The sequence below is a fragment of the Callionymus lyra genome, chromosome 4 (genome assembly GCF_982586985.1).
Source record: "Callionymus lyra chromosome 4, fCalLyr1.hap1.1, whole genome shotgun sequence".
Classification (NCBI taxonomy): Eukaryota; Metazoa; Chordata; class Actinopteri; order Syngnathiformes; family Callionymidae; genus Callionymus; species Callionymus lyra.
The window spans coordinates 20,994,342-21,021,451 of record NC_141821.1 but is presented as its reverse complement, the minus strand read 5'-3'; the positions used below and the strand labels follow the sequence as shown (position 1 = coordinate 21,021,451).

General features: G+C 36.8%; 2 protein-coding genes across 3 annotated transcripts in view; one reads left to right on the top strand and one right to left on the bottom strand.

Annotated features, from left to right (window-relative positions):
* Positions 1-4,178, top strand: part of f3a (coagulation factor III, tissue factor a) — a 4,607-nt gene extending 429 nt beyond the window's left edge. The window contains exons 2-6 of the mRNA XM_087789144.1: positions 1,179-1,287; positions 1,804-1,997; positions 2,081-2,262; positions 2,338-2,506; positions 3,724-4,178. Of these exons, the coding sequence (XP_087645270.1) occupies positions 1,179-1,287; positions 1,804-1,997; positions 2,081-2,262; positions 2,338-2,506; positions 3,724-3,869 (800 nt within the window). The 3' untranslated portion in view covers positions 3,870-4,178. The remainder of the gene's footprint in view (positions 1-1,178; positions 1,288-1,803; positions 1,998-2,080; positions 2,263-2,337; positions 2,507-3,723) is intronic.
* A 2,450-nt stretch (positions 4,179-6,628) lies between these two features.
* abcd3a (ATP binding cassette subfamily D member 3a) lies at positions 6,629-24,040 on the bottom strand. Of its 2 annotated transcripts, none has more exons than XM_087789159.1 (23): positions 23,887-24,040; positions 22,660-22,696; positions 21,973-22,071; positions 21,666-21,754; positions 20,769-20,838; positions 18,552-18,649; positions 17,474-17,597; positions 17,343-17,399; positions 17,100-17,242; positions 16,956-17,025; positions 16,151-16,220; positions 15,719-15,816; positions 14,716-14,807; positions 14,555-14,646; positions 14,404-14,476; positions 13,742-13,805; positions 13,592-13,669; positions 13,158-13,223; positions 11,629-11,718; positions 11,427-11,546; positions 11,068-11,172; positions 9,903-9,959; positions 6,629-7,672 (listed from the first exon to the last, which is right to left on the bottom strand). In XM_087789159.1, exons 1-23 carry the CDS (start codon positions 23,991-23,993, stop codon positions 7,595-7,597), a joined length of 1,977 nt encoding a protein of 658 aa, XP_087645285.1. In that variant the 5' UTR covers positions 23,994-24,040; the 3' UTR covers positions 6,629-7,594. The 2 variants fall into 2 exon arrangements, with proteins under 2 accessions (XP_087645285.1, XP_087645284.1); XM_087789158.1 differs by lacking the exon at positions 20,769-20,838 and adding an exon at positions 18,860-18,929.
* Between the last annotated feature and the right edge of the window lie 3,070 nt (positions 24,041-27,110).

Here is a 27,110-nt window from a genome sequence, read left to right as displayed (position 1 = left end):
TATTCAGCCTTACTTTCGATCTATTTCAAGACAGTATTTATTATTAAATATATTATTTTAGGTCAGCTTTTATTTATCGTCTTTACCAGCGAGAACAAAACATTCCCGCGATAAGAGGAAACACCACAGAGCTTTAACAAACACTTTTAAAACGTTCCCATAATGTTGAATCAGATCTTTGGTGGTGAAGCTAAAAGAGGTGTGACTCCTTACTGTATACCATCTGCTGGAGCTTCCACTGGGTTAGATACTGACCGTAGACCAGGACTGGTGTCGACACACTGTTGATGGAAACTGATAAAAAAGAGAGTGTATTAAACAGAGGCTGTTTTCACTGTGTTTATAAAGCTTAATTCCCTGCTCCAGCTGAAGGGGATCTAGAGATGGTAAAGATGAAGGATTGTTGTTTAAACTTGATACAAAGTAGAGCCAGAAGATGATGGAGGAAGAGAACTTTACATACACACAGTTCATTTGAATCACTTAAATTTGATTTAATTTACAGTTAAATGACTAATAAATAATTGTTTTTCTGCTGAAATGCTTAATATATTTTTGCTTTAAGCTGAAATGTAAAAATAATAATAATAAAATAAATGTATTTACAATTTTAATATCTAGAAAATCATGCTTATTAAACACCATGGTCGCCGATCGTGGTTTTTATTCACTAAAGTACTAGTTTTAAAAGCGCTGATGTGTGAAGTTATTAAAAGCTATCATTCACAATTTTGCAAATTAATTTACGGATATTATTATTATTTTTTTTTTAAACAATTATAATGAACTCACTCGCTGTTTCTTTATTCGTGCTCAGTTCTGTATGAACGGCCAGGTTCCGACCCGGACACCAAGTGGGTCAAAGACGAAAGTTGCATTTATTTCCATAATGACTGAAGTACATGTAATTTTTAAAAACCTTCAGTCCTAATAACAGCCTTTATTCTTCTTAATACAGTTCAAATGTCTCGATGCACATGTGGACTGTCAAATGTATAGAATCTTGCAGCTACACTTTCCTAACAGTAGGGGGAGGCCGTAAAACACAATTACAGTTTAGTTACTTCATGATCAGTGAGACACGATCAGTCATAGTTTTGAAATCATTGAGGATGATCAGGTTGAGGCGACAAATGTCCTCTTTTCTCAGCTCTGAAACTTCTGCTCTTCTGCTGCAGGGTCGTACCCTAAAGCTCAGAACGTCTCCTGGAGCTCCATCAACTTCAAGACGCTGCTGTCGTGGGGCCCCCCGCCCGTGAACCACTCCTACACCGTGGAGTTCTTCCTGTGAGTAACTTCTTCTGATAACTGGCTGACTTTCTTTGAAAAAAAATCAGATGTTAAGTTTAAAATGATCACTTATCACTTTTTCATTATTCTTTTTAAAATGTTACACCACTTGTATGTAGACAAGTATACGAAAGTATTATTGACCTTTAAATGTATTTGTGAGACCAGAGGCAAAACTTTAATTATTTATTATCATTATTATTTATATTTATTTTATGTGTGAACGTATAATGAACAATAACATCGTCTTATATCTTTTTTTGGCGTCTAATCATATGGAAATAATGTTGTTTTTTTTAAATAATAATAATATTAAATTAAAATGTATTTAATCCAGCAACTTCTTTCCATACAAATAAACTCTGGTTTCCTCCCCCTAACCAGAAGCATACAGAGGTTAATTTAGAAAAAAAAATGTCCGTTGGTTGTTGGTCCCCTGCCCCTCTCCCTGGGTAGCTGGGACATGAAACGAGTGAGTGGTGAGCAGGCGCTCAATTGTGAGTCTCTCTGCAGGGTGGGCGGCGACAAGCAACGGACCCGGACCTGCTTCCAGACCACAGGAACGGTGTGCGACCTTTCCTTGTCCCTGACCGACCTCAAGTCCTGCTACATTGCCGAAGTGAAGTCCCAGCAACCTGCGGGGATGACCTCTGAACTCATCGAGTTCCCCCACACGTGGTCCTCTCGCTTCTGCCCGTACATAGACAGTACGTCCACACACACACTCTCACACACACACACACACACGCGCTCAGAAACCCTCAGGATTCTAAACATGTATGTGCTGCAGCTGAACTCGGCCGACCAGACGTGAAGGTGGAGGTCAGCGAGGACAGGAAGAAGACCACCCTGTACGTGACCGACCCCCTGACCGCCCGGTTCAAGGACCAGCAGCGCCTGAACATCCGCGAGATCTTCGGCGACGAGCTGCAGTACAAGGTCACGTACCGGAGACACAGGAGCACGGGGAAGGTGAGAGAGTCACACACACACACACACATACACACATGACAGAATCGTGACGGGGAAAAAAACATCTTCTCGCAGAAAGTGGTGGTCTCCAATGGAAACGTGATCGAGCTGACGGACCTGGAGAAGAAGGAGAGCTACTGCTTCAACGTCCAGGCCTTCATCTCCAGTCGCCCCTGGGAGAAGCAGCTGGGAGAGATGAGCTACACGGCGTGCTCCAAAGTGGACAACCCTTCCTTCACCTCAGGTGATGCATCAGCAGATGAACGTGGCGAGATATCAGATCCACAACTATTGACGTTTTAAACATGTTAGACAAAGAGGGCGGGACCTCAGAGCGATGCCAGGAGTGAATCATTGTCTCCTATCAGCTGATCTTTAGTCGTTAATTCCACAAGAAGAGACATGTTTTTTTTGTAGAAATACAAAAGCTTCCTGTAACGGAGTGCTTTCACAACCTCTGTGACTCGGCTAAGGTCGGTCAGTGTCGTTTCCCTTTTCAAATACAAGATGGTTTTATTGGAAGCAGTCGAGCTGAAGCACGAGTGACATCGAGTTAAAGTTGACGGGAAAATAGCCGCTTCGTTGAAACGGCAGTGCTGTGTCTCAAATCACATACTTCTCTTAGTATACTAGAAGTTAGTATGCATCAGGATAATGTACATACTAACTAGTACACAAATTCTCAACAGATATTATGTCTCAAATCAAACACTGCCGTAACACACTAACAGGAAATGACACGACAGCTTCTTCTTCTACTACTATTTAACGATGATTTCAACCAGCTGTAGGAACACTCTCGCCACCTGCTGGCAGCACGTTATGCAAGCTTGGATCAAGAAATATGAGAAACTAAATATTGGCGAGATATTTACGGCGGTATCAGCAGCGAAGACGTGTGTCATCCTCCTACTGCTGCGGAAAATGCATCCGAAAATGCACTCGACTTGATTGATACTGACGTAACTTTGGTGTTAGTACGCCACTTTAGTGTGCATGGACAATACTAAGAATTGAGACACACTTACTAAAAATACTAGGTCTAAGTACGCAAATATGTGATTTGAAACACAGCTCAGTTTGTTACGAGACCTCAACAATTCTAATCACGAAAATCGAAACATTTATTTAAAAAAAATTATATTTTTGGTTAATTGATTGACATTCCTTTGTTCTCCCCTCAGTAAGTAAAAAAGATGAGTAGTACCTGAACTCACCCGTCAAACCATCATATTCATAAGTTCCACAAATCCAATCCAAAATAATAAAACACACATTCGGACTGTGGTAGCTATAGACGCTTCAGTTTTCCAGACAAGTGTGTATTGTTCCGATTACACCAGTTAAACACTGGGGGGAGCCAGAAACAAATACGTTCAATCCTTCTTCTTGTTGCTTAAAGACAGTAAAACCACACATTAGAGCTGGAGTCCTAACAGAACCTCCTCTTCTTCTCCACAGTGTACTCTGTGGGCGTGATCGCGGCGGGAATCTTCATCATCCTGCTGGTCGTGGGCATCACCATCGCCCTGGTGGTCATCTGCTGCAAGCGCAGGAAGAGGGCGCTAAAGAGCGCCAAAGAAGGCGTTCCGCTGAGAGATGTTTGAGACACTTTTCTTTCCATGTTTTTAAAAACGGTACTTCCAGGACCAGACGGGTCCGTTTCAACATTCCGACGTCCGACACTGGGATCGTCGCTGCTGTGGTTTCTGTGAAACTGACAAGTGGTCGTAGTTCACACTGTTAGATGGAATACTCCTGCTGACACTTATTTATCTATTTATTCTGACCACACTTCCTGGGAAATCTTTATTTTTGTAAAAAAAAGCTCTTTTTATTTATTGTCATGAAGAAGAAATCATGGTTTTGTACTAGACGTAGACGACGAATAGAAATAAAACTCTCGTTAAACACTTCTTCCTGTTTGAACTTCATTTTACGACAGGTTTGTTCTGGTTTCATCCCAGTAGGTAAGATCACCGTTTACTCACGAATGAATGACTTGATTCAATCCCACTTCTGACACCATTTGACACAGCTGCCCTTTGAAAGCACCACAAGCCTCTTTTTTTTTACACTGTGGAAGGATCCTGACAATAGTATTTATTTAAACTAGTGCAACACATGTGAGTAAAACTCTTTTAAGTTCTACGTCTTTTTTAATTATTAGTTCAACTTTCAACTTCTAACTATATATACTATAACTTTTTGTGGTTATTTAGGCTTTATTAACAAGTGTTTCTTGTCTTTAAAATAATGTAATAGGGCCATTAAAATATATTTATTTAAATTTTGATCATGAGAATTAAGTCGTATATTTAACATGATTAAAATGGCGTATATTACATTTAATATTAACGTTACTTATCACGAGATTAAAGTTTTACATAATTTCAATAAGATTAAAGGGATAAATATTATATTTATCACGATAAAGTTGTACAATTCTTAATTCATCACTACATTAAAGAAGTATATATTAATAATAACACGATTAAAGTTGTATATATTAAATTGAAAAAGAGATTAAAGATGTATATATTAAATTAATAATTAGATATTAAAGTTGTATATATTAAATTAATAATTGGATATAAGTTGTATATATTATATTAATAACAATATTAAAGTTGTATATATTAAATTACGTAATAATAAGATTAAAGTTGTAAATATTAAATTAAAAACGAGATTAAAGTTGTATATATGAAATTAATAATTAGATATAAGTTGTATATATTAAATTAATAACGATGTTAAAGTTGTATATATTAAATTAATATCAAAATTAAAGTTGTTTATATAAAAGTAATACAAGTTGTATATATTAAATTATTAATGATATTTAAGATGTATATATTACATTAATAATAAGATTAAAGTTGTTAATGTTAAATTAATAACAAGATATAAGTTGTATATATAAAATTAACAACAATATTAAAGATGTCTATACAATATATGTAAAATGTTCAACAATCCAATAATTCCAGTCATGTCATGATGACGTGTTTAAACACGTGTTCATCTTCTACTCTATTTATTTAAACTAGTGCAACACATGTGAGTAAAACTCTTTTAAGTTCTACGTCTTTTTTAATTATTAGTTCAACTTTCAACTTCTCATAACTTTTTGTGGTTATTTAGGCTTTATTAACAAGTGTTACTTGTCTTTAAAATAATGTAATAGGGCCATTAAAATATATTTATTTAAATTTTGATCATGAGAATTAAGTTGTATATTTAACATGATTAAAATGGCGTATATTACATTTAATATTAACGTTACTTTTCACGAGATTAAAGTTTTACATCATTTCAATAAGATTAAAGGGATATATATTATATTTATCACGATAAAGTTGTACAATTCTTAATTCATCACTACATTAAAGAAGTATATATTAATAATAACACGATTAAAGTTGTATATATTAAATTGAAAACGAGATTAAAGATGTATATATTAAATTAATAATTAGATATTAAAGTTGTATATATTAAATTAATAATTGGATATAAGTTGTATATATTATATTAATAACAATATTAAAGTTGTATATATTAAATTAATAATAAGATTAAAGTTGTATATATGAAATTAATAATTAGATATAAGTTGTATATATTAAATTAATAACAATATTAAAGATGTATATATTAAATTAATAATTAGATATTAAAGTTGTTTATATTAAATTAATAATTGGATATAAGTTGAATATATTATATTAATAACAATATTAAAGTTGTTTATATTAAATTAATAATTGGATATAAGTTGTATATATTATATTAATAACAATATTAAAGTTGTATATATGAAATTAATAATAAGATTAAAGTTGTATATATGAAATTAATAATTAGATATAAGTTGTATATATTAAATTAATAACGATGTTAAAGTTGTATATATTAAATGAATATCAAAATTAAAGTTGTTTATATAAAAGTAATATAAGTTGTATATATTAAATTATTAATGATATTTAAGATGTATATATTACATTAATAATAAGATTAAAGTTGTTAATGTTAAATTAATAACAAGATATAAGTTGTATATATAAAATTAATAACAATATTAAAGATGTCTATACAATATATGTAAAATGTTCAACAATCCAATAATTCCAGTCATGTCATGATGACGTGTTTAAACACGTGTTCATCTTCTCTTCAGACCACGTTCGAGTCGAGGGGGAAGTTGGGAATTCCCAGATGGCGACAGACGATCATGACGGAAACTTTGCTTCCAACGAACCCACAGATTCGAGCTCCATTAAAAGTCTGGTCTATTTATACGCTGGTGGAACTCTCGCCCCTTGGCTCACCCCGACCAGCGGCGAGAGAAGCGAAGCTCTTCAGATCCATCATCATTGTCGTTTATTATTCATACAAAAATCAGGCTACATTTGTATCAATACATGGTCAGACACACGCGCCCATCACCAACAAACATTATCCTCAGCGTGGAAGTGAAGCACATTCACTTGAAAACATCCATGGATTTACGACGAGTGGGAAAAAACTACGGTGGAGTTGAAGTCGTGAATGAATTACCTTTCATGAGAACCACTGCCGTCGTAATTATTGAAGTCAAATACCGTGACTGAGGAAAAATCAAACAGTCTTCCTGAACAAGGCTTTTCTGAATAACACCGGCCGACTGTCCGACTTGGAAATGACGAGGATCTGACGACTGAAATCGCTCATGGCGAGGACTGGAGGAGAAGCTGAAGGTGAGAAGTTGACTTCCTGTAGGAAGTGTTGTCGACACGTCTGTTTCGCAAGAACCTCCAGAACCAAAGTCTCTCTGCGGAGGCACTTGAATGATCACTTCTGAGCAACTAATGTCAGCAACACTCGCACTAAAACCCCATCATGACAAACACTACATTAAAGTTACACGAGGCATCCGTCGGTGAAACATTCTTCAATGTTTAAACCCGTCTTTTGACGGTCAGTGGAGCTGCTGGAAAGCCAGGCGATCTCCGTGGAATGTGAGTTTTAAGGTGAATGTGCTTCTCTGCCCCCGACCCGAAGCACCCGTCAATCATTCTAGAAACCGTCACATGGGTCCGGTGGGCTCGAGCGGGTCGATGCTCACGAACCGTTCAGGGACCAGATAATCATTTTTAACAACTTCCTTAAAAAAAAAAAAAAATCTACGTTCTGAGGTTAGTTCCATGTCGGAGAGACAAGATGCAGGTGTTTCGGATTAAATAACAATCATAGGGGAACGAGCGTTACAAGTGATTAAAAATGGCTCTGGTTCGGGACTAATCTGTTCGAGTGCAAACTATGCACTTGGACCGGCGCCGGGCGGTTAGGAGCCGAACTCCACCGTCTCCTCTGTGATGGGCTTGAACTCGTAGTTGCCTCTGCCGTCCATGTGGAGGTAGAACTGCAGCAGGAGGAGCACAAGGACACATGTTTACTGAACACGCGACATAATAACCGCTGCCAAGGAGGTCGTAGACCAGTTTATTCTTATTTTTCCTCCCTGTTCACTTCAATACTATTCCCGACTACTCATAGCATTTGAAGGATTCCAAACGAACTTGATTCCCACATCTTTTGGAGAATAGTTACTCTCTGTGGTGACGCACATGTTCCTGTACATACTTATACCGTGTGTGTTGTCGAACTAATGACTTATTGTTATCATTGCAATTCCAAAAGGCAAAAAAAAAGGGTAAAATAAATGTGGGAGACGAAGAAAGGCTTACGCCGACTCTACACTAGATGGCGCCAGAAACTAACGCGGAAAGAGACAAAACGATGCATTTTCATTTTTTGCTGGTGTTAAAAAGTGCAAACATTATCTTAAGATATTAAATAGATATATCCAGTTTAATCTACATTTTTATTCATTTGTTACATTTATTATATTGTCTTTTTAATTCCTTCTTTTATGACAGTTTAAGAAATGTTTAAAGTTAAAATTTTAATATAATTAAAAAAAAAGGATTTCAAGTTAAGTTTAATCAATTGATGTAAAATATTACCAAAATAAACCACATACTGAATGACAATATTGGTTAAAAAAAACAAAAAGCTCAGCTCTAATATTGGAAAAGAGTGGCTTGGGGGAGGTCTGCACTCTTCAAGTGCTCTTCTAGTTATTTAACTCATCATTTATTGAACATGTTTTCCATTTGATCTAAATAAATGATGCTAAAACAAGGACGAAGAATAAAGTTTATCCATCCATCGATATATACATATAAATCAGATTTAAATGAGAACAATCCGCCTCGAACACCAGATTTGACACGAGAGTTGACGCGAGAGTTGATGCGAGAGTTGACGCGAGAGTTGACGCGAGAGTTGACAAGAGAGTTGACGCGAGAGTTGACACGAGAGTTGACACGAGAGTTGACATGAGAGTTGACATGAGAGTTGACAAGAGAGTTGACACGAGAGTTGACACGAGAGTTGACGCGAGAGTTGACGCGAGAGTTGACGCGAGAGTTGACACGAGAGTTGACACGAGAGTTGACACGAGAGTTGACACGAGAGTTGACATGAGAGTTGACATGAGAGTTGACAAGAGAGTTGACACGAGAGTTGACACGAGAGTTGACAAGAGAGTTGACACAAGAGTTGATAAGAGAGTTGACAAGAGAGTGGACAAGAGAGTTGACAAGAGAGTTGACAAGAGAGTTGACAAGAGAGTTGACAAGAGAGTTGACAAGAGAGTTGATAAGAGAGTTGACAAGAGAGTGGACAAGAGAGTTGACAAGAGAGTGGACAAGAGAGTTGACGCGAGAGTTGACGCGAGAGTTGACGCGAGAGTTGACACGAGAGTTGACACGAGAGTTGACACGAGAGTTGACACGAGAGTTGACATGAGAGTTGACATGAGAGTTGACAAGAGAGTTGACACGAGAGTTGACACGAGAGTTGACAAGAGAGTTGACACAAGAGTTGATAAGAGAGTTGACAAGAGAGTTGACACAAGAGTTGATAAGAGAGTTGACAAGAGAGTTGACAAGAGAGTTGACACAAGAGTTGATAAGAGAGTTGACAAGAGAGTGGACAAGAGAGTTGACAAGAGAGTTGACAAGAGAGTTGACAAGAGAGTTGACAAGAGAGTTGACAAGAGAGTTGATAAGAGAGTTGACAAGAGAGTGGACAAGAGAGTTGACAAGAGAGTGGACAAGAGAGTTGACAAGAGAGTTGACAAGAGAGTTGACAAGAGAGTGGACAAGAGAGTTGACAAGAGAGTTGACAAGAGAGTGGACAAGAGAGTGGACAAGAGAGTTGACAAGAGAGTTGACACGAGAGTTGACAAGAGAGTTGACAAGAGAGTTGACAAGAGAGTGGACAAGAGAGTTGACAAGAGAGTTGACAAGAGAGTGGACAAGAGAGTTGACAAGAGAGTTGACAAGAGAGTGGACAAGAGAGTTGACAAGAGAGTTGACAAGAGAGTTGACAAGAGAGTTGACAAGAGAGTGGACAAGAGAGTGGACAAGAGAGTTGACACGAGAGTTGACACGAGAGTTGACAAGAGAGTTGACAAGAGAGTGGACAAGAGAGTGGACACGAGAGTTGACAAGAGAGTTGACACGAGCGACGATAATGAAAACAGGAAGTGTTGGTCATCAGTGTGTCTTGGATGTTCTTCTTACCTCATGATGCTTCCACAGAGACTTTCTGTGGGAGACTGTGAACAAAGTGATGCCCACCTGTGGAGCCGAAGCATAGACATTAGAAAAGGAACTTCAGTTTGGCTCACTTTAAACAACACAATCACAATTCTAACACTGAAGCTACATATAGTTTAGATAACTGTAGAAGTAGATCAGTGCCAGCAGAATGTTCAATTGTTGAAGCTAACATTTCAAATCATGATCTTTTTTTAATTGAATTATTGTTTTAATAATAGAATTCAAAAATTTGTAAATGAAATGGTTACATTTGTAAATAGATTTAGAAAAATGATTGAATAATTTGAATAATTTTTGGGATTTCGTAGCCTTTAAAATCCAATATAAAAATGTTATTTTAATAGTTCCACCATGTTTGGCTGAAAGTTACATCGTTTCGCTCGAATTTTGTGTTAGTGTCTGGTGGCAACATAATACCAACATTATTATTATTATTATTACCATTATTATTATAATACCAACATTCTTATTATTATGACTATTATTATAATAATACCAACATTGTTATAATTATTACTATTATTATACCAACATTATTATTATTATTATTATACCAACATTATAATAATAATGATTATTATTATTATTATCATTATAATACCAATATTATTATTGCATTTAAAACCACAAATGAATAAGTTACGTTTAATTAAGAAAATATATTTCCACATTATAAAACAAAACAAAAATCAGTAAAAAAAAAAATCAAAAACTTTAATCAACTTTAAATATAAGAATAATTTAATTAAATTATTTAAAAAAAAAAGATCTTTAAAAGAAATAATTTGTAAAAGTTTCAACGTTTTAAATGTTCAGTTCAACCAGTCAATTTTCTGATGGCGCTGATATCCTTCCATAGTAAAGAGTCTCATAAAGAATGTTGGGTTAAACTTTGAGCAAACTTAGTGATTCATTACCAGAACAAGTTAACCATCAGCGATCTATAGCTTCTAGTGCGTGGAATGTGATCACATGGAGCCTTTAACGCTTCAGAGAATCTACATTTTCATCTACATTTTCATCTGAGAAGAACAACTCCTGACCGCTCCTGTGTGACCTGATGTTAACGTGGTGAACATCATAAACACAGAGTGTAGATGAATTAAAAAAGTGTGCTAGAACTCACCGTCCTACAGTGACTGTAGATGTAATCCTCCACGTCCACGCTCACGGCGCTCGTGCACTCGTCCAGGATCGCAAACTGAGGCTTGTGGTAGAACAGTCGCGCCATCTGTACGAAGAAAACACGTTACAGAGATGCGGTCCGACTTAGAAAATGTAATATAAAGCTTCATCACTGTGAACATTCACTCAGTAGTTGGTAACAATACTTGCCAAGCTAATTGAAATAGAATCACTTCTAAATGATCTGGCGCCCTCTAGTGGCATTTGCCTGTAACCGCTCCTTTATTGATTGGCTCAACAGATTCTTTGACGATAAATTGACACAAAAATACTTAAATATATATATATTCAGGTCCTTACAGCCATCCTCTGCTTCTCTCCTCCACTGAGGACGTCCATCCAGTCCTGAACAGAGTCCCAGCTGCGCTCTCTGCTCAGGATGTGACCAAGCTGAACGTTGTCCAGGTACTCCTTCAACACCTGCCAGCAGAAACGACACAGTCATGAGACAGAGACACAAAAGTGTGCATATTGAGATTTTTTTTAAATGTTTCTGCCCCACCTGATCGGAGATCCCTTTATTCCTCTGGTCCTCCAGGGTGTCGGGGTAAATGACTTGGTCCCTCAGAGAGCCCAGAGTCATGTACGGCCTCTGACAAAATAAAAAGTTTTCCACCTCAATTGCGACTCAGTAGAAATATCAATCATTCACTGTAAATCATCATCACCATCTCTTTTCTCTCACCATCTCTCTTCCCCAATTTCTACACAATTTTATGGATTTAAATGTAAGTAAGTAAGTCATTTTTATTTGTATAGCGCTTTGTAAATGCATTTCTTTTAGAAGTCGAATATGAGTGAACACATTAAAACTGTGCATCAGCTTTACATACATTATCAGGCCAGTTTGAACCTGTATGTTTGCAATTAAATACAGTCTAAATTATTAAATATTTACATTTAAACCCAGCCTCTCTTGGAAGAATGGCTAAAAGTAGCTTATTTAAGTTCATTTAGATTTGTATTTTAGAGTTTAACATGCATTATATTTTCTCCTAAGTCAAGAAGAGACATTTGGTATTACATTTTTCTTGTTCTTTTCACATATTGCTGAAACTAAAACTGATTCGCCTCCAAGAAGGGTCACATACACAAATGTTTCAATGAGCTGCTCAAAATTAATATTTTACCCTTTATAATAATAAAAAAAAAGTATTGTCCTTCGAAACTCTATTTCCTAATTATGTACATTCCCATTGAATAATAGCACATTTTAAACAATGATTAGCATCTTAGTTCTAGCTCTAGTTCAACACTGCAGAAAACTGACCAGAAACTGTTTCCTTAAACTGAGAAAAATCTGTAACGTAGGAAAATGATGTCACAACACGATTTGGAGTTTATAATCCATGCGTTTGTGTCTTCTCGTTTAGACTATTGTAACAGTTTATTTTCGAGTCTAAACAAGAAGGAGCTGTCTCGCCTGCAGTTCATACTGTAGCAGGTCAAGAATTATGACCTGCTCTAGTAGAAGAACTCACATTTCCCAGATCCTAGGCTGCCAGTATCATTTTAAAATTCTGGTTCCTACTTTCAGATCTATTCATGGTCAGACCTTACATCAGTGATCTGATCCAGACTTACACCCCAGCTCGGGCTCTGAGGTCTGTGGATCAGAATCTACTGAAATCCTTCCAGGCTATTGCTCCTAAGCTTTGGAACGATCTTCCTCTCAAGACATTTTTATTTGTGCTTTTTCTGGGACTCCTGTGTTTGTCTTATGTGTCTCGGCCTTTTAAAGCATGTATTTTAACCGTATATTGTTTTTGATTTTTAAAGTGCTTTGTGACCCTGGTCTAGAAAGGCGCTTTACAAATAACCTTTACTTACTTACTTTACTTAAGACTCACATAAGAAAACATGTTATTTATATAAACATCATATTTGGTGAATTGATGCACAAATCGTGGTCTTAAAAGTCGTTAACCCCGCAGACAATCTCTTGTTGACTTAAGCCTCCAGGTGTTGAAGGCAAACGAACGTAACGGAAATGTTGATTCCAAGATGTCAAGCGATGATGCGTCTTCTTACCTGTGGAACATAAAAAAGCTTTCCACGCTCTGGTTTTGTCAGTTGTCCTCCAAACAAGGGCCACAGCTGAGAAAAGATTCACAATGAAGTCACAGAGAAACGACGTCACGTCACAGCTTTGTATAATCAACTGAAAGTGGAGCAGAAAGGTTGAAACCTCAGTAGTTCTAGAGCACATGTGTCAAACACACCCTAACCATAGCCCTGCTGGAGGGGTTTGCTGGAACCAAAGTAGATTAATGTTCATGTTGACCTATGGAGACGCTTCTTAAATGACAGTTAAATATGCTGAATAATAAGTTTGTAAAAGTAAAAAGCAAAGATATCGGGCAGGAAAAGGAAGATTAGAAATCTCAATGGTCTATATTAAGCATCTAAATACCTGACACAAGTATGTTATTGAGACGTCAACAGATCATTTCAACGTTACTCACCTCTCCCAGGACTCGGAACAGCGAGCTCTTGCCGCAGCCGTTGGGTCCACACACCAGAACGTTGGCACCAGAACTCACCTTTTAGACGAGACATGTTAGAACGTCATAGAATCGAGGAGAAAAGAAAAAAAGAAGAAGTAAATATTAGACCTCAAACGTGAGGTCCTGAATCAGGATGTCTCCATTAGGTGTTGCCAGGGGCGTGTGGTCGAACCTGGGAAGACACACAAGTGGAATGTAAACGTTATACATTTATCTTCATTTGCACATTTTGGGTTGAAAATGGAAAAAAAATGCAATCAGTCGAATATAAAAATAATTTGCTGCATTAAGCGTATCCAGCAAAACTTGAAAAAATAAGTAGTTACCCCTAATTCAAGTAATTTCCAAGCATGTCATCGACAGTGACGCACCTTTCAACGTTTAAACAAATACAGCAGGAATAGATAAGATGGTGCAGTGATGGTCACATCTAGCTTTACTTATTTATCTATTTTTCAATTAACGTAGACATAGAGGCCAAGGTGGATATTTTGACCCTTTTTTTTTTTAAATCACACATTTTTAGACCCTAATATTCAATTCAACATAATTTAATAGTTAATTATTTTAAAGAAAATGCTGTAGCCTGGTTACAAATCTCTTGGACTGGTAGCGGAATGAAATGAAAGACCAGGCGAGTTAATGTCAACTGCGGCCAGTAGAGGGCACTCTCTGCTTGATAACTTGTGAATGAAACCGGTCCACCTCAAAATAATCCCCACCCAACACAAAACCATTTTATTATAATTACCATTACGTCAAATACTTACTTGATCGTATTATCTTTGTGGATAATTTTTCCACGACCAGGAACCAGAGACAATTTCTCTGTGTTGTTGGAACCTTTAGGGGGTGAACAAAAAAAATAAAAAATCATTGACTACTGAATTCACTTGCATCTTTTGGCGGAGCCGTGTTTACCCCTGTCCTGCTGGGACACCATGGTGCGCTCGTATTTGCCAGCGTTCAGCTCCTTCAGCACCTTCATCAGTTCCACGATGCGGGTGGTGAATCTGCACAGCGAGACGGTTAGACTGCTCTCGACAGGAACGTTTTCGGTGTCGGCCGTTTTTTAAACTCACCCGGAGAGTCGGGTCATCTCTCGGCCGGCCAGCACGATCCTGCCCAGAGCCTGAGACATTCTCAGCAGCATCCTGCCAGACTGGTAGTAGTCCTGCACGCCGGCATCACACACACACAGATTAGAGTCAGGAAACACAGTTGGGCTTCAGTAGATGTCAAATTCAGTTGAAAAGTCACTAAAGTTCAATTTTTGAAAGCCGCAAAGACTAAATAAACAATATAAATCTGACCGCACATGAACTCTGGACAAGATTGTAGCCGTGTATTTCTCACTGATGGCGTAGGACAAATATTTATTATGGTGTCTTCAAACCCCATAACTCTCTAGCCGGCTATTTGAGTGATTTTACACACGCATCGACATTCCTGCTGCTACAGAATTACGTTCATCTTGTCTAGAAGTTTAATTATAGAGTCAACCAGCACTTCTGAAGTAGGAAAACAAGTTTAAAAAAAAGTTTAAAAGTTGTTGTGTTTTACTCTTGTTAAAAGGATTTTTGTCTTATTTGTTTGTTTCCCAAATATCTGAAAATAAAATCTTGTAAAAGCACAAAAATATAAAAACGTGGTTTAAATATCCAAAACACATCAACATGAGTTGATATAACGCAACAAAATTCATGAACAACTAGGGAAAAAAATATTCTTTTGTGTACTGGTAGTAAAAATCAGTGGCTGTATTCCTTAAGATTCTTATTGTAAAGAGTTGGTTCTAATCAACAAATTCTAAGAGAATGCTTAGCATTATGATGTTTTCTTACAAGTTCTAATCACAGCATTTGAAATGATGACTCAAACCTAGCTATAGGGGTCAACCACCCCTCATTACTAAGATAAGAGTTTTTGTTTAAATTGGAAAACGATCTAGAAAAACTCCTCAAGACTCCTCTAGGAAGACGGCCCCGGGTCCATTTGTTTCAAATAAAATGAGTGACCCTCCATTATTTGTCAGACGGTTGTGTGTTTGTACGTCAGTGAGTGAGTAATGGAGAGAGTCCTGACCTCCAGTAGCTCCGAGGTTGTGCTGTTCAGATGCCGGGGATGGTTTGGTGTGAGGAAGGGTCTGCTAACAACCAAGTAGCCCACCACAGTAGCCAGGTCTGCAGGTGAAACAAATCAAACATCGACAGGTTTAACCCTCGATTACAGTGTTTGCGTGCGTCTGTTTACATCTGCTTTAGGTCAAATTGACAGGAAGAATCTCTGAAACTGACTCCATAGTAACAGAAAAAACTGTGGACTGATAGCAGCCAACGGCGGCCAAAACTCCAAAACGACACACTTTAGTACTTTTATTTTGGAGCTTAAACTCTTTTCTTTAGAAAAAAATTCAAACATTTACAAACAGCAACCATTAAAAAATACTTGCTTATGGGGAAAATAAACCAAACGCAGATGACAGCCAAAGATGGAAACGAGAAAATATCTACTTACACTTGGCGATTAAGCTGTCCACGAACCCCATCGAGAAACGGAAGAAGATGAAGTTGTGCAAATGGTCCACCTGAATTAGAAAGATTTAGAGACATCGTTAAATTACTTTAGAAGAAATTAATGTTTGCTCTTATTTTCTGCTCAATTAATTGTTTGTTAGGAAGCAGTTATATTTAATGTCCTAAAGAAGATCTCCAGAAGGATTAATAAACTCAATCTAATTATTTTAATGAGTAATTTAACATGTTATAATCACATTATTTTGGGGGAGTGACACTGTTAAAATGATAAAAGAAAAGAAAAACACCTGTCATTTCTAAACTTTTTTTTCTTTTAGAACTTTAGTTAAAAAAAATATTTTCCTTTTTTTACCTATAAACCTACATTTCCATTCTTTCCTTGCTGCCTAATATGCAATCTATACATTTCCTTTATTTTTATGTATATTTTATAATCAAAGTATTCAACGATTAAAACTCCCAAAAATAAATACATGCGTTTGTATGTTCCTGCCATTTGAAAAATATATTAAATAAATGATCTTAACAACACAGATAATTACTTGAAATACAATTTTAAATTTTTTTTTTTTAATTAATCAGATATTTCATTTTTCTAAATCATGATAATTTAAAAATTGAAGAATCAATAAAAAAAAAAAAAGCTTTTATCATCTTTTTACAAGTGTCTTCAACCTTATACACAAGCCCGTTTTTCATACTCGGCTTTAGACAATAAGATAAATTATTGCCGTCATCCATCCATCCATCTATCTTTAAATAACTAAATACATTATCAGACCCACCAGCTTTTTAAAGGTGGAGTGGATCGTCAGTTTCTCCCTCTCGTTTCCGTTGTAGAAGGCAATTTCTTCGCTGCAGAGAGAGAGACTCGTGAACTGAGTGACAGGTGCTTCTTGCACAGACCACGCTGCCGTCGTTGTGCTCACCTGTTGGTGATGAGGCGGGAGTTGACGTAACGATACTCTCCTTCGTACCGCTGCTCGATCACCGTCATCTTGCCGATGGGCCTCCTGAGTCTGGTCAAGAACATGCCAGAGATCAGCAGGTATGCCATCATGCTGCTGGGGCCCTGAGCGACAGAGAGAGAGAGGCCAGATTACAAACCACTCTTTCTTTCTTCTTATGCTTGTAGGAGTTACATCTGAACATCCTGACTGACTGATCCTTACCTGGAGCCCGATGGCGGTCGCCAGCTTGAAGATGTACAGACCGATGTCAAGCAAAGGCTGTTGGGAAGATGATGACAGCGTTAAAAAAAAAAGGGTCATAAAGGAAAAAGAGTCGTCATCATCAACATCACCTTGCTGAGGTTGGAGTACAGGTCCACAACACTGTTGCAGAATTTCTCCACATCCTGTGTCAGCAGCTGGTCTGCGTTGGCGATCCGGTTGTCCAGGTTCCCCATTTTGTAGTAGGTGAACCCTCTGGCAGAGCGAAATATTTATATTAAACAACATGAATGGATGAGCATTGAGATGACGTATGGCTTCAGTTATATAAAAAAAAAAAATAAAAAAAATACATAATGTGAAAAATAGGACGCCATTATTTAGATCGTTTCATTTAAATTTAAATGATGTCTTTAAAAACACCGCAATTCACTTTATTCATAGAAGCAAATTATTCATAACCATAATGTTACTGACATTTAAATAGATAGATTTTAAGTGCCTTTTATTACTATAGGTTAATTACTAGTAATGAAAACATATATCTTCTTTACAGCTGTAGAATAATCAGAATAATCTTTCCGCCCATTTTGATTTCAGTTCGAGATTTTAAATACTGCAAAAAGGTTTCTAAATGGAACATTGTAATAACTCTATAATGACAGAGATAATGACTTTTAAACTATGTTAAATATTGACACAAACTTTCACGTCTGTATTTTAATAATTCACTTTTTCAGACTGTTGACTTGGCTGGTGTGCTAGGATATTTTTTATCATTTTAGACCATATTTAAAAGGGGGTTTTCAGCCATTTTCGCCATTTAGGACAGTATCTCTGCTTTCCAATTTGATGGAAAAAATAAAGGTTTTATATAAGAGTTTAAAAGTTAATTAATTGTAAATAAAAATATTTTTCAAAGACGAACTTTGGCCGTCCTTCGATCAAGTTAAATTCTTTTACTTAAAATGCCAACATCTTTCCGACTTAAAACAACTTAATAAAACCCCTTAATTAAAACCACAATTCAAAAAGTTGATCAAACATTTCGGGTTCTATTCCAGCACCATGACAACCTGGCAAAGCCCCAAAAATGGAAGACAGAAATGAGTTCACTACAGTTGAAGTTGGTTTCTCTGGTTCAGCTGGATTGGTTTTTTTTAATCAAAAGAAAACGAAGAGCTGTTGTGATGCTGCTGGGGTACTCACTGGAGATACTGGTCGTACAGGTTCTTGGTGAGTCGCTCACGGAACCTCAGCTTTAACTCGTTCAAGCCCAGCTTGAGGAAGTTGTTCACCAAGGCAATCTGTGATATTTAAAAGGATATTTAGAGAGAAACAAGCCAGCAGCACACGGAGAGAAGACGGGATCGTGGTGTACTGGACATGCAACATGTTAATTCACAGCTACAAACAACGGTGAGATGGTTGATTAGACAAAGTGGCCTGGGAGAAAACAAACAAGTGAATATGGATGTAACAGCAAACAGTTCTATGAAAATGAAGAGCACACTTACAGCTGGCATGAATTTGATATAGTTGAACAAGTAGGACTTGAAATCTTTTGAGGAGCGACCAATGATAGCACTGCAAACCAGACACACAACACACACACACGGGTCAGTACAACAAACACTTGTGAGTTTAAAACCAAGTCTGTGATGAAGATTATTTTAGTTATATATTGTCACCAGCAGATCATAGAACCCCTGCAAGTACAGTGAGATTATTTTGACCAGATATTACAGATAGTAGTTGTCAATACTTTTTCCAGGTACCTTCAGATGATGAGCATAAATAAAAGGTTTGTCAATAATTTAATGAGACCCACAAAAGTTGTGGCTTTAAACTAAATGTGTTTTTATGTCAAACTAGAGGCAGTAACAGAGGAATAAATGTATTTCAACACATAATTTTACATCATAGTATTATGTTTACATTTCCTGTTATAAAAAAGATTCAATGTGGTTGATTATACCTTATACTTTATTGAATATTGTTTTGATTGTTTAAGCGCTTTGTGACCCTGGTCTAGAAAAGCGCTATACAAATAAAAATGACTTACTTACTTACTGTTATACTTTTTTTTTATGTTGTTGCTCAATAGAAAATTCAATACAGTAGGCATTAAAGTGAACCCTTATATTTAGATCTTGAAAAAAACGTTATGCGGTATTTGTGAAGGACATAATTACATATTCCACTGAATAAATCGTTAAGTTGATTCAATTTTGCATTTTTTTTAATAATGTTTCATCTTCAAACCTCCTTAGCTGCCAATTCATTAAATGCCCTGAATGCAAAAATAAAAAAATTAAAGTAACCTGTCAAATATATAGAATACTTTAATATTATATGTGGCGATATCTTAATTCACGCCGTCTGCATTATCAAAGAGCAATCGAGGTACTGTAGAAAAGTTAATGCACACATTTGCAACTAATTGCATTGAATTAAAAAATGTTCATACATTTTAGTTAATAAATAATAATTCTAGTTTTAATCCATTATTTTATTTTATTTATTTATATAAATAGGTTTCATTTGATCAATTCAAGAATCGACATTTTGATTTCTTTCTTCTATGGCAAGTTAATGCTTATTGCGTGTTTTAATAAGACTATGAAAATAGTAACCTAAAAACAAATCTCGTATTTGAGCCTTGTCTATTCACTGTAGTGTGGATGAGAGATCTGCAGTGAACTGACTCAACTTCCATCTTGATAAACTAAATATATCAGCGCAGGGAATCCTAGAAACATAAACATCCTGCCAGACACGACAAAATATATCTGTAACTCGTGTCGATACTCGTTTATCATACTGAAATTGGCCAAAAAAAAAGTCAAGTGACAACGAAGTTGCATTATAATTCATGCTCCGACACACTCGGAGAGCAATTTACAGCTTGATCAAATTTGTCCATGCCAATTTTAAGCGTAAACAAGAAGTACATGCTGTTCTCAGAGCCTTTCTTTTGTCCTACCGGAATGCTTTTATAACAAAATTCTTGCTAATGATTTATTTAATTAACTTTGGCATTTATGAAGTTTTATTCGATGCAGTTTTTCCATCACTGAAGGTCATCGACACTTAAAATGACAAATTCAAAAAACACTTTCTGCCACGAGGCGGAGTTCTGAAGGGTTTTTAGCCGACGTGTCAGTTGCAGAATCCTGTTTGGACTTATTAGATTAACTGCTGCAGGGTTGATTATTAGTTATTTTAAATAAACATGATAAATCAACATTGTTTGTTGGCGGAGAATACAATTTTGGTTCTTAGTTTGTTTGTTTTAGTCTCACAATTCATTCTAAATATACAACCACAAACAAAATCACACACGAGTGATGACAACGGTGAGGTGTGAAGCAGATGAAACTACAACAGTCACTACACGAGGAAGAAGATGCTGAGGACGGTTACCGCTGGTATGACTGTTATGTAGGAGTAAAAGTGCTTCTTGAAAAGAGTGACGTCTCGACTTATAATTCCACTGTGAAGAGCAAAGACAAACTCATCAGTGCCTGGAATTTAAACACATTTCCAAGCGCATCAATTACTAAACAACCTTCGTTTGAGCAGGAAAAACACGATGTTTCATAACTACAGAAACGAGGATTCAAACCTTTAACCAATAAATAATTTACATTACATTAAAATTAAAATGATGCAGGTTTCCTGCAACATGGCAGTGTGATAGAGGGAATCATTACATGTGCGAGGCAGAACATTTTAGGCTTTAGTTTGTTTCTTGCATCAACACATCAGAGGCTTGTCTAGGCAGAGGGTGATGCAGTCAGGAAGCAAGATTGAAACTTAAAGACTATTCATCCTGTTACACAAGCAGGAAGGGAAGTAATATATCGAAACCTCTTTTGCCGTCTTTGGCTAAGTAATAACAATTTGATACGACCCACACACCATTTTAACCTGAACGCACACCAATGATACAACGGGACTGTTGTCACCAGATGTTAGCGATGATGTTACACTGAAGGAAAAACTGAGGATGATGCTAAAATGTGTATATTTGATTTGATTTTTAACTCATCTAAGCTTGATCACACATCTTAATTCATGAAGATTTCCTCCGACACGAACAGAAACAGATGTGTCAGGTGGATGTGTCCAGCTGGGATTTACTCATAATAAAAAGCCTGTGATTTATTTGAAGCTTTCTAGAAAAATATTGAATAAGTGAAAATGTTGACAAGCATTTATTACTACAAGAAAAGTTGAATTGTGTGCCAAGTAAAAAATAATATATTGTATTTATATGTGTTCAATATTTGAAGGCAACAATGATGCTTATTGTCGGACCTTTCAATCATGGTGCCATTTTGGATCATCCACACGTCGCAGTAGGTCCTGGCCACCAGCATGACAGCGATCAGGATCAGGTAACCCGTCTGTCAAGAGAAAAACGCTCATGTTGAGATTGTATGCACCACTCATTATGTTTTTTATCATCTGTCCTCCCCTCTTCTATCTACTCTCCTGATCGGATAAGGCAGAATAGAGTGCACGTGGCCTTGGCTTTTGCCACACATAAATCTAGGTCAGGGGTCAGTGTCGTGGACGCTGCTCGCTCTTACATGAGACATTAAAATATGAAGACACATCATACCTCCATGCAGAATACTCTTGGTACCATGATCCGTAATATGCGAAGGATTCTGAGGAAGAAGACTTTGTCCACGGCTGCACGGTCTTTTTTGCCATCTTTCTGTAGAGGAAGAGGAAATGCAAAGAGTGACAGTGAATCAGTTATAGATAGTCTTCCTCTACTCCCCTGTTGCAAACGAAAATGATGAAAAACATGTGAACGAGCTTTGATTGTGTGAGGAAATGAGAACGATGGTAAAAATTCTATTATAAAAATAGTTAAAAAAATGTATCTTATCTTTAAAACAACATGAAAACGTCACTGCATTGTATTCACACGGGAGAAGGTTCAAGTATGAAGAAACAATTAAAGTGCATTCAGTAGTGTTGGACAATTAAAATAATTAAAAAAAATAAGTTTACTAAATAAAAATCATCTTAATAAACAAATTACAACAATCTATGACCGTGTGCTTTTTTAAGCTAAAACTAGAACATGGTAATCTTACTCAGTAGTCAAAAAATTAACTATAACAGAATAATAACTTTGTGGTATTCATTTTGCTTTTCTATTAAAAGGGTTATTATACTACGTTGAAATCAGAAGCATTAAAAAACCAAAAACACAGCACAATCCCCAACATCAACAACCTTCCTTGGCTATAACTATGTGGCAAACCCCGCTCTACTGGATGACAAAACTACTAACCTCAGTTCTCAGCAGGAGCTCGTCTTGTGCTTTCTTGCTGAAACATGAAGAAAAACGAAAGAAAAATCAGGTTATTAAAAAAACAAGAGCAATTGCCATTTGTCGTAATGTCAAACTGCATGGATTTGTAATAAGCAATAGAAATAAACCCAAAAATGTTACATGATGTTGTACACAGACGTTAGTTTATTCAGGTAAAACTTATTTGTTGAAGGCTTATCAACTTTTATGCCTTGGAGGCATTTCATCGGTTTTTTTTTTTATTCCCAGAATTGTAAGCTTAATAACTTGGCCAGCAGGAAAAGATGCAAATGTCAGTAAGAAGTATTCTCTTGTGAAGGTGACTCTTAAGATAAGAACAAAAATGACTGTTATAGACCAGAAAGTAACATCTGGAGATTGTTCCTGTGTAGAAAAAGTAGTCAAACACTGACTCTAGCCAGACGGTCATAATAATATGCTATAAGAAGAGAAGAGGAATACATAGAAGAAGAAGGATTTTGTATCTTTTCAGTTGACTAAAGAAAAGCTTGTCTCTTCTAAATCTTCCTCATATTGTGGATCTTAACTCCACACCCTTTCAATAATACCTGCTATCAAATATCATAAACAATGCATGAAAAGATATTTCTATCTATGTTATCAGAAATGTGATGTGGATTAATTTCTTATTGTCTCTACAGGTCATCACGTTTTGCATTGTTTGTCGTTAAACATAAAAACTTTCTTTTAACGTTTGCATGTTGACAGATTAAACAGCGAATATGCCTGTGTGAGAGCATGTTAACAACAATAAATAATCGTTTAGGTGGGAAAGTTTGCAGCGAGTTCTACTAACTTTGAAAAAGATCTTTGTAAATGTATTTTAATTGATCTTCGATCCACTGCAAATCTAACACTATTCTACTCAAATTTATCTTTTAATCTCAGCACCTGACGACAAAAAGGGGGCAATAATAAATAACAGTAAAGTTCAGGTGAGGAGGGATCGATTCATGAAAAGCTACTCAAGGGCAGGTCGCTAGGACAGCGTTAAAGTCAATGAGTAACTTGGCAGTGACAGTCAAGTTTTTTACACCAGTCATGGAAGAAGCTGAAACTTCTTGGCGAACTAAAAACAATTGAGTTTAAAAAGCACAATCCAGGCAGCAGGTGTCAGACTTCCACTCCAGCTAACTGCTTCTGGATCGAAGGGTAAAAGTAACTCCTGATCGGGATCACTCTTACCTGTCACTGCCTGACCGCCCTCTTCTCTTCAGTAGGTATAAAGCGAATAAAACACATCCCGCTATAGAGGAGTTTTTCGTTGTTACATATTTACTGAAGGCCGCCATGTTGCTGTCACTACGACCGGCTGCTGTCTGTCGGACGCTGCAGCTTCTTCTTCTCGCGTCTTCCTTGTTAAGTGAGGTGTTGTTACGCTATGATGAAGACACCGCCCCCACTGTGTAGGGGCGGTAAGACAAATAATTATTTATATCTTCTGCCTAAACTTCTAAAATATATTTATGTAAGTAAATGTCTGCCATCAAACTTTGAATAATCATTTATAAAAGTGACTTTTAAAGCATCGAACCCTTTTTTTTAAACCTTCTCAATTTTTTTATGTAGAAATAAATTCAGTGTAAAAATAACGTTTACAATAATTCAGCATAAAAATATATCTAGTGAAATAATTTATGTAAAAACAATAGATGGCAAAAAGATAACATTTTAAAGTCTGAGTTAGATAATGTAAAATGTATTATTCAAATTCTGATGGAAAACATTAACTTGCATTCTTCTTTATTGCCCAGATGTTTGCAGGTACTTTTATATGACATTTCTTACTCCTATTTTCTTACATTTCTTTTTTTTTTCAACATTTATTAATCCTTTTTTTTCAGTGTTTTTATTTCTACATTGAAAAAAGAGTCCTAAAAAACATAAACTTTCGTTTCAGAGGGATCTTTGTTTTAAAATAAGTGAAATAATAACGGATGTGCTTCTGCTGAAATAATCTTTCATTTTATTCATGAAAATTATTTTTATTAATGCTAAAAAATGTTGTTTGAATCAAATCCAAAACTTAACTGTTCACCTAAAAAAAGGTATATTTGTATTGTATTGCACACTTTTTTTATCTGTCACTTAAAGTAGATAAAAAGAGTAAAACAAACATTGCTTGTGAGTCCTGTTGTGCTGCTTCAACATATCTACCATAGTATGCTATTTCTATCCATCATTATATATATATTTTTCGTTTAAACAGAGTAAATCCAGGTGAAGAAACATTAAGATGTTGCTTCATTACATCTATGAAGAGTTACAGCTAAAAGTAATGCTTCATTTGATTATTTTGTGAATTGTGAATCAATATTAACTTTGGTTTGCTCACCATGTACATGAAATAGATAATACATAATAACAGCTGTGCTGCTGGATTTAAATAATTTGTTTTGCCGTTTACAAATGTTAATGTAATGTTTAAAGTTCTACGTGTATAGCATATAATAGTTATATTGTTTGCCATTACTAGAATACTCTTAATACTTCTTCTTTGTTTTTCAATTATGAAAATGTTTGACAAATAATTAATTTACAAACCTTCACAAATTCCCAACTGACCTAGAAAATGCATCTTAAAGCCACAAAGTACTGTTGAACAGTTTGAAATGATTCCAGCTTTGTGAGTTTGGATACGTTTTAGGAGATACCTCCTTGAATTAAGAATGGCATATTTTTTGTATCTGCTAAATTGTGAATATCCATTTTCTTCCACCAAATCTCTTTTAGGGTTCGTTGAAGGCTTCTTCGGTTGAGAGGTGGGGGACACCCTGAAAAGTTTGGTAGTCTGTCTCAGGAGGCACAAAGACAAAACCTAAACACACTCACACCTACACATAATTTTCTAATCAAACTGTTTTTTGGACGGTGGGAGTGATCCAGAGTGCTAGAAGTAAAGCCATGCTAACACAGTGAAAAAATACAAACTCAACACAGAAAGGTAAGTTTCTCCAACAAATTGGAAGCAAACCACTGGGTGCTCCAAATTGTGAACTTAGAATCCTTAATTCCTTATTGTGGGGCTTGTCATCATTCATCTGCTTCAGGCAAAGTTCTTCTGGTTCCTTATTATGGTTAAAATAAGGGTGGGCAATGATATACTGTGACTGTTGACGCTCTCCGAGGTACTAGTTTTCCAATGTTGAGGGGTTTGTGTGTACCGATGATCCTAGGAGCTGTGATGTCCGGGGGGCTTAATTACATATACAGAACATTTATTCACTTACACTTTCTACATAGCAACTTACAACAACAAGACAATTTAAAATCAATTAACAATCAAATGCTGAAGGGTAAGAGTTGTTAGGGGAACAAAGATAAGTTCTGGGATGCCCCCATTCTGCCTTTGGGTCAGCTCAGACACACAGGTCCTGGGGGAGGAGCCAGACAAACGGTAGTTCAAAAACACCTCACTATGATGTAAAGAAATAGTACCCAGTTTGCTTTGCCAGGACATGGGTCACTGGGAACTGGATCCAGGCCTGGGGGCAGAAATTAGGAGCGAGAGCCTGATGGCTTAGCCTGCACCTATAGAACCAATCCGGACTCAACCCATGAAACATTCTTTCCATTGCCTACAAGTGTGGCCAAAGGGTTGCAATGTAAGCTGGGAAGCAAATCTGATTACTTGCAGCAGAAGCTAACTCTAAGGACATGGATTGTCAACTCTCCATATAATCCACCCTCGTTGGGCTCCTTTAAAACCTAAAAGGAAGTGCTGGAAAGTTCTGCTACTGGGGAAATCCCTCGTGCTGCTGCAGGACTGCAACGCCCGGGTAGGCAACAACAGTGAGACGTGGGAGGGCATGATTGTAAAGGAACGGCTCCCCTGGTGCAAGTGGGTGAAATGTAGGAAACCCTAGGCCGCAGTTCGACCGTATAGTTCTGTTGCCACTTGTGACCACATGTCTGAGACACAATGATAAAGAAAGGGGCGGAGTTGTCAACTGTTTACCACCTGGTGGTGAGCTAGCTCCGATGGTGGGGAAGGATAACGGTCCCACCTGGCGGTGATGGTCTGCTGAGAACATCTGGCACAGTCTGGCATCAGAGGGAGCTTCCATTCACACCGCTGGGAATGCTTCTGGGGGAAGGTGGGATACACTGATTAATTAATACCTCAATTCTTCTAACTTTTAGGAAATTTGATGGCCGTGAAGAAACGAGGAAGGATGTGCTCGAAGCGCATTCCGTCGCCCTCTGCTGACCTGTGGAATCACCCAGCATGCCTTGCATTCTGAAGCAATGTGAAAGAGGCACAAACAGACGAAACATGATACATTCTCGTTCTCTATTAGGCGCCACACTCACAAATGTCCACATCGATATTAATAAAATGTGTCCTCTTCTGCCATCTTCTGCGATTAACCAATAGCAAAGCTCTGGGAGATGGCAGAGAACTATGA

Coding starts and splice junctions, on each gene's coding strand:
- abcd3a (XM_087789159.1), bottom strand. CDS start 23,993: ATGGCGGCCTTCAGTAAATATGTAACAACGAAAAACTCCTCTATAGCG. Junction 13,806..14,403: donor CACAAAGATAATACGATCAA/GTAAGTATTTGA, acceptor GTGTCTTCCCAG/GTTCGACCACACGCCCCTGG. Junction 11,173..11,426: donor GAGAGAAGCAGAGGATGGCT/GTAAGGACCTGA, acceptor TTCTTCGTACAG/ATGGCGCGACTGTTCTACCA.